The following is an 8689-nucleotide window of genomic DNA, read 5'->3' as shown; positions in this document are numbered from 1 at the left end:
TTATTTTAATTATTTTTTTAAAAATCGGGGGTGGCTTACTTAATGGGGATGTCCTAAAATCGGGGAAACACGGTAGTAGGCACTCGACTCTTCTCAGCAAGGTAAAGGGTTACATTTTCATTTATTTCATCTAATTGCTTTTGTTATTATGTACTTTAGTATTAAGCAGTGTTTTATTTATTCTATACAACCCCATCAATGTATATTATGCCAATAATGGGATTTTTTTTCATGGGAACGGGAATTAACCATTTTCCTTTTATTTCTTTTGGGAAAAATTTGTTTGGTATAAGTCCAAGGATCTGGAACAGATTAAGGACTTATACCAAGGTACCACTATACTTACGTTTACTAAAATAGGCTACAAAATAGAAAATGCTGCCAAAGTTATGATACCCCATGCTTACTGAAAGTTGTACAATGAATACACAAGGTTTTCAATGTATATTTGGTTGTGTGAGCAGTTCAGAGTTCACAGGACAGGTACAGGAGGGGAGCTGGGACCAGGCACAAAATTTACAATTTAACCTTGGGCTAAAATGGAGGCTGCTTGGGATAATCCAGGTGCACAGGCAAAATATAGGGGGCCTGTCTTGCTCTCTAATGATGTGAATTTACTAGCTGAAATTTCTGGCTTGATTTCAGTAATAAATATTAACCTATTGTGTGACAGAAGCTTTCCTGACACTCAAAGCCCTTTCACCCATGCTCAGGGATCCTATGTTACTAGCTCAGCCACCTCCCAAAACTAATGAAGAGAACATGGCCAGGATTCATACCGCATTGATTTAGCTGGATTTATTGGAAGTAGCAATGAAGTGAGGTATGCTGCTACACAAATTACTCTGAACTTTCTAGAAAAAGCAAAAATACTAACGGAAAAAAATTCCTTTTTTTTATAATTGCAAGACTTTTTCTTTGTTTGGAGAATATCAAACAGCTGAGAAAAAATAGATCTGTTGTGATGGCTTGGTGCATCTTGTTTGTTCTCACAAACATAGTAATCCTATAAATGAGGTCAGTAAGTTTCCGTTAGTCTCGGAGAACTAGTACAATTGCCTCTGAAGCTTCAGGAACCAATTTACTTTTCATAGAGCGATAAAGATACAATGGCCGGTCATTGATGTCCAATAAAGAGACATCAAATGAGGCCATTCACAACTCACCCACAAAAACACAAAAGGAAAAAAAAATGTTAATTTAAATGAATGGTCTATATTATCTACCTCCAATACCCACAGGTTTGAAAAGGTAGCGGATTGATCATTTTTAAGTCTGGGTTATCCCCACTGTCCATTGAGTGTTAAGCCAAATACATACAACTAAATGCATTGTGTTAAAAAAAAAAAAAAAAAAAAAAGATGTATCTATATTTAAAACCAAATATTATTTTGTTACTGGTTTCCTCAAACATCTCAAAAACATGTAGTTAAGTTAATTGACTTATTCAACAGTATTGGCCTAGAACTTGACAACGAACTTTGTAAAGCGGTGTGTAATTTGTCAGGACATTAAAATCTGTGGTCCTATAACCACTTCCCCCTCCAGCATGGACAGCAAAGTAGTGTCCTCCAAGGTAGGAGACCAAAACAATATTAATCATAAACCCACTTTCCCACTCTTACATTCAAAGCCTTTTAAAACCCCAATGTTATATGAATAATATAATACCCCAAACCCCCAGAGCCTTAGAACTATTATTGTAGGTTCTGCTACATTTTATTTTCACATTATACCCATCTACATTCTTAGATCAACAAGTGTATGTATGTGTACAATGAAAAAAATCTCCTCAAGAGTCTCCTCATACCAACCTGAAACATTTTAATAAATAAAAACAACAAAACTTGGCCTTTTATGCAACATTCACCTTTTAAACATTTACAAACAAGTAGTTTTTTTATTCTGCTTATAAATTTCCTCACTCAGATGACCACTTCAGATGACAGAATTTTGGAACATTTTATGACAATCCTAACAAACTAAAACAAATCATTTGTAAGGATCAATCTCTGAAAATAGAAGCAAACAAAATTAAAAAAATATTTTGTCACAGCTAAGAAAAGGTCTACAGCCGCATTGTATTTATTTTTGTTGGACTGACATCACTTTCAAAATACTGAAGAGTAGAATAAATCAAAAGGTTCAAGGGTTAATATGGAAGATTTTTGAAAATGTAGTCAGTCAGAAAGGTGTCCTCATCACAGTAATACTTGTTTTGTGGGTTATATGTTATAATACTTAGATATATTTAATTTATTATTCTTTTTATCTCTTTAGGTGAAGCTAGGTGGTGATGCTCCAAATTCGAATGTTGTTCATGTTACCAACAAAAACAGCTCTTCAGGAAAGACTGGAACACCATGTCAGCTTCTAGACTTTGCCAGCTCAGAGCGCCCACTTGTTGTCAACTTTGGATCAGCTACCTGACCTCCCTTCATAAGCCAGCTGCCTGCCTTCAGCAAGATGGTGGAGGAGTTCTCTGATGTAGCTGACTTCCTGTTGGTCTACATTGATGAGGCTCATCCCTCAGATGGCTGGGCGGCTCCTGGCGTCTCCTCTTATGAAGTGAAGAAGCATAGGAACCAAGAAGATCGTTGTGATGCTGCCAACAAACTTCTTCAACAATATTCTCTCCCCCCACAGTGCCAGGTGGTTGCAGACTGTATGGACAATAACACCAACGTGGCCTATGGTGTCTCCTTTGAAAGGGTGTGCATCGTACAGAGGCAAAAAATTGTTTACCTTGGAGGTAAAGGGCCGTTCTTCTACAACCTCCAGGAAGTAAGGCAATGGTTGGAACTCACATTTGGAAAGAAGACAGAAAGCAGACAAACCGGAACAGAAAAATGAATCATGAAGGAATTGGGCAGAAAAAAGTGTATTGTTATAGTATTTACACATAACTGTAAAAGGACCTAAAGGTATGGATGTTCAGAAGGAAACTATAAAAAGGACCAAAAGGCAGGAAAATAACCACAAAAAGTTTACTGCAAGAAGCCACAACCCAGATGTGTGAAATTATCCTTACTGTGACCCTTGTTTCTGGCAGACCTCAAACCGCTGTGTTTTCACTCTTTAAAAAACAATGCACAGCAGAATATAGACTAAATTATGGAAGAAGAGGGTGTGGTAAAAGCTGCATATTGAAGAGTCACACAAAATATATATGAGAAGAGAAAAGTCAAAATAGTTTCAAAAATCTAACAAAGCAACTGACACAGAGCTCACATCTAACAGCTGTTGGAAATTCGAGTGAACTTCTGTTGTTCCTGGGAAACTGTATGAAGATGACATCAAGCAAGAAGAGCAAAGAGCAGCCCACAAACCCTCTCTGATGCATATTTATTCCAATTTTCAGCGATCAGGTGTAGCGCATGTTATTTATTGTGTTATGATTCTGCAGGATCACCGTTACTGTAGATTCAGGAATGACACAGTTACCTCAACAAGGATGTTCTGCAGGTTCCAAGCATGTTTTCTGCAGGAGTGTTCACTCAACTCATAACTGTTTTCATGTGTGAACCCAGAGGAACATAAATGCTTTCATAAATAGAACTTCAAAGGGCTAGCAATGCCTGTTCAGTGACAACTGTGGCACCAATTAAATATGTGCTCTAGGCAAGATTTTGAAAACACTAACACTCCATTAAAAGCCGTACGTAAGGCAGGTTGACAGGGCAAACACCATTCTTGGGCACATATATGAAGTGTTATTCTTGCCATCTGACAATAGGAAATAACAGTAGATACAGACAGATTTACTGGCAAAGCAGCTTTTGCAAAACCACTGAACTAATCCTATGGAAATGGATGACACTAGTCAATCATGACTGGGCTTATAGGACCACGAGTATGAAACATGAATAAAATATTGTAATTTTACTTGTGCTCAGAATCATACACGGGTTAGGGCAAAATACGGCCCTCAGCAAAGCAGCAGCTCCCTCTCTCCCTATTCCTTCTTTGTGCAGCTGCGCTACATGTATACCATCCCTCATTAAATAAATACATAAATAGGGAAGGAACTTCTCATACAAGTACTGGGTCATAGGCTCCTCCTCATGTTTCAAAATCCCAGAGAGTAGAAAACTTTAAAAACTCATATCAGATAGACTTACCCAAAAGTGTTAACACTTGATAGTAGATCATTATAGGTGTGTATGCCTTACTCAGGTGAGTGGTCACCTGAAGATGGACTTTGACCTGTCTACTAATTTCCTGACCTCCACACCAATGTCCAAGTATAGAAAGGCACATTGTGCAAAGCTTTATGAACCGAGATTAGAACCTTGTAACATAAACTTGGAGATCAAAAAATGAACACACAGAGCTGTGCATTTTGCACATTCATAGTTACACTTATTAAGGCAGGTAATAGGACCTTACAAGCCAAAATCTTGGATTTAATGTATACATAGGAGACTACTGGCCAGACTAAATGATGATAGTTATGTTTATGGTTTTCAACAGAACCCCAATGGTTCTTGGGCATATATTTTATCAGCTTGTTTCATATCTGATCAATTTGCTGCAGTTTTACTCTATGAGCTTACATCTTAAAGCCTTGTGTACCTTATCTAATCAACTCATGACTATGGGTAAATATAGGTTGCATCCTTATGAAAAAATCTATAGCAGCACTCCCCCAGCAAAAAAATATCAACTGGCCCTGCCTCCTTGAGAAAACAACCCTAGCTGAGCTCATTTGGGGTGGATATTACTATGGCCACTTAGGGCCAAGCACTGTCGCAAAGTACTCCCCATAACCAGAAGCCCCAAGACTTTAGAACATTGAAGGATGGAAAAATTCTACCATCATTGCTTGGTTGTATGTGGTTACATTGAAATTCTGACTAGATACAATGGCATTCTCTCTCTATTACCAATTGGCTGATTGTTCAGTCACGGACCAGAACATTGAGCTGTCATCCAAAGGAAAAAAGAATCAAACACAGTTTCCAGACATTTAGAATGCAGGGATGAGAAGGCCATTGCATCCAGGCAGGCATCTGATGGTAAAGTTGGGTTTCACAGTCTCTACATTAGACTGGAGAAATGGAGTTATGAAAAACTTGTAGCATGACCAGAGACTGCTAGAATTGCAGAGGTTGGCACGGGTCATTTCAAGGTACAGCTTAGAACTGTGCCAGTCTAATACCCAGACAAGTCCCTGTATAGATAGGAAATAATGATATTAGGAAAAAGTAAAAGATGGGGCACGAAAGCCCTTGAGGTGCCACAAAAAACATTTATGAAAGTGTTTTTGTTCAAGAAATAGAAGTGTAAATGTTTAAAGGAAAAGAATGTGTTTCAGGTGCAGGATGTTTTACTTAGAAGGAACACGTATGCAGTGTAGACAAATCAAGGAATGAAAATTGTAAAAACACTTGAGTAGGAGATTAATAGACATCGCTTCCTGCTGCCTACAGGAAGAAAGAACAGACAAGGCAGTGGTCAGCTGTTCTAGGATTAGAGAACATGCAGCTTGTTAATTCTGTTTTCAGATCTCTTTAAGAGCCATTAAGTACATCCATTATAACTTTGTAAGAAATTACATTTTTAAAAAAACATCCCTTTTTCCCCCGAAATACTAACACTCAATGGAAAATAGGGAAAATGTTTTGGACAGAGGGCCCCTGAATTTCACAGCCCTTCATTAGAGGCGTTTTGTGTATTTTACTGATGAATATTCAGGTATTTGCATTCCACTGTACTGGAAAAAGTATATATTTTATAATGCCCATTGCAACCAGTCTCTAACATTTGCTTATTACAGTATGAAGGAAATCTGACAAGTGTCTCATTATATCCTCTTCATATAGGTAACCAACAGCAACTATATATCACACAATCACCACATTGCCTTCTACTATTATGGCTTATGGCTCCAAATATGTGGCCTTATTGACTAAAAACGTGTATTTTCTACAAACACAAAACCCTCTGTTAAAGGGTTAACGTTTGTCCTTGTATACAGGCATAATGAGACCTCAGAAGCACCACCCAATAATTAAGACACCCAGTTTTAGAAGCTGGTGATGAAATGATCACCCATCAATAATAAAGGGGAAGATCTACTTGTCAACCAAGTTGTTTAAAGGACCACAATCTAGATTTTAGTATGCTTAGTATTTTCCCTCATTGTATGCGGCTTTTGTGAAATTGTTGCTTCTTGGAGATTCTGGCGGAAACGGCACTTCCTGCTGCAGAATGACAACACTAAGTCACTGCCTTGCAATTGGAAGCAGCATTGTCAGGCAACAATTTGAGCTGTTCAAGTTGGTCCCTGGGCTGCCTATCAGGTCTATTAGGCCTGAAGTAGCATACACAGCAGACTGACAACTCTGGATTTGCATTAAATGAGAAAAAAAAAATGTGAAGCATAATATCAAACATATTCTAAAAAATAGATTCAGGATTTACATCCACTATAAGCATTGTTAGTCTTGACTGGGGACTGTTTTTGCTGTCAATTATTAATGTGTGGTATCTGCTTGGTGAATGTACTGCATTTTTCACATCACTGCCACCTTTTGTGCCCCATTACTATGGCCAATTTCATCTCTGTCCTTGAACAGGAACATTGCAGATTCTTGTACATTTCTTGGAAATAACACTGCGTACAAGTTTTTCACCCCGGAAAAGACTGCTGCATTATGTCTGTATGCCGCAGACAGGCTCCGGCATGAAAAGGGCTAAAATCAGTGTGCACAGTTCCACTGCTGCGTTATTGACATACTGTACCATATATTATGTACTGTATTGATATTCTGTCGTACTGTAGGGTAACGACAAGTCAGATTGTTATTGATAAACCCACCAGCCAAACCTCACTTGCAAATCTTCAGTAACTTACATCATCATCATTCCAGATCTCAATCATTTCCTGTTGTCTCGGGAATTCATCACTTCGTGGCATGCGGAGGGAATCTACCCTGACTGCCACTGCCTGGATCCTGGGGCTTCACCTCACAAATGACTGATTCAGCCTTTTAGTAATATTATGTGAAAAGTTGGGAGATAATGTGTGTATTTACATGGCCTGATTGTTACCATTTTATACAATACTGATGTCACTTGAACCTGTTATGCTGTGATGACCAAAAGTGTCTTGTATCGCAATAGCCAGTCTGCAGGATGATGGGACATCGTCCACCATTTCCTAAGCACTAGCAGAGTGTGTGCCTCCGGAGTGGTGGTTTGTTTTTTATTCAAATGGTTTTCACTCTAAACGTTATCTATTTGACTTATGTGTATTTTTTATATATTTTTATAAGTATTTTTCAAACTAGATATACAAAAAAAGCCTTCTCAGATTATTCTCTGCATTTAAGCTCAGCACCACTAGACTTCTCTGTTATATAATGCACCAAAATTATGCCTCTGGCAAGCAGGGCTCATCGCGGCCCTGTGTGGCACTTCCATTGCCAGCCCACAAGTTACAGAATACTTTACACAGAATATAGAACATGGGTGTGAAGAGAGGGGTCATAATGGACTATGAGGGCTCCAGCCATTGGTCTGAATGGCCAGAGAGGCAATGATGTTAGTATGAAGGACACCATTGAAAGAGATCTGTTCTCTGTTGGTGGCTGGATGGCATCACATCACTGCTACTCTTGGCTGGCTGCCATCTCTCACCTTATCGTCAGATACCCTATCAACCTCACTCATGTTCCCCACAATTTACCAACATGCAGAACTGAAACCCAAACTCTCCACAGCCAGGTGCTTTATTAAGTATCAGTTAGCCAATATTTTTACATGTATTTTAATAAAAACCAGCGGGGGATCCCCTAAATGACCAGTGTGTCTGTGTAAATGTTCTTTTTGCTCGTCTATCTATACAGGTGAACTACAAAGGTGGAACCTATCAATAAGAGGTTTAGGGGCTCCTACTGCTTGAAGGTATAAGCCAGCAGCCTGTCATCCTCATCCTTGTTTAGTACCTATGAATTCTCTTATGCTCTAGTAAGAAGCAGCAGGTTAGATGTCCCAAAACAATAATTTATGGCAGCTCACATTTATATCCTGCACGGACTTTCCTTTTAAAGTGTCAGCACAATAATGCAAATTTACACACCTGACAACAATGGAAAATTTAATTTAATATTTGTCAAGGAGTATGGTGCACTTTCATTCCTAATATACATTATAAGTCACTACAGTATGGCTCAGGGGGAACATTAAAAATAGGACATTAAGTGAATATTTGGTTCTGCCAACACAGGGCGATGCAACATGTTTACGGTCAGACTGGCCCACTTTTTCACTGTGTAAGCTCAATGTTGTGGCATGGAACTTTTATGAGGTTGAAGGCTCCCTCTTTCTGACCTAATCAGCCAAGCAATTTGGGAAAAAAGGGAACAAGTCACGTTTCCCCATACCTTGAAATATCATTAAATGATGTTCTAAAAAAAAAAAAAAAAAATAATAATCTTGATGAGTTAGGACCAGTTCTCATTATACGGTGACAGTTATAGCTAGATGTGATAGATCCAAATCTAGATAATTCCCGAACTCGGAGTGAAATCCAAGCTCCTATTATATACAGTTACACTGAACCCTCCAGACTAGCAACCTGTAGACTGTGGCTTGAGATTGAAATGATCTTTTAGCTATGTAAAGTGACCAATTAGTAATACAGTAGTTAATTTCTCAGCCTCAAAATCAGTTTGAAATGAGG

At 38.5% G+C, this 8689-nt stretch overlaps 1 protein-coding gene across 1 annotated transcript in view; it reads left to right on the top strand.

Annotated features, from left to right (window-relative positions):
• The window catches only part of DIO2 (iodothyronine deiodinase 2), an 18516-nt gene extending 10076 nt beyond the window's left edge, over window positions 1–8440 (top strand). The window contains exon 2 of the mRNA XM_072427914.1: window positions 2281–8440. Within this exon, the coding sequence (XP_072284015.1) occupies window positions 2281–2853 (573 nt within the window). The 3' untranslated portion in view covers window positions 2854–8440. The remainder of the gene's footprint in view (window positions 1–2280) is intronic.
• The last annotated feature ends 249 nt before the right edge of the window (window positions 8441–8689 follow it).

Source organism: Pyxicephalus adspersus, chromosome 12 (genome assembly GCF_032062135.1).
Source record: "Pyxicephalus adspersus chromosome 12, UCB_Pads_2.0, whole genome shotgun sequence".
Lineage (NCBI taxonomy): Eukaryota > Metazoa > Chordata > Amphibia > Anura > Pyxicephalidae > Pyxicephalus > Pyxicephalus adspersus.
Note: the sequence above shows the minus strand (reverse complement) of the source record. Positions and strands in the feature narration are given on the sequence as shown.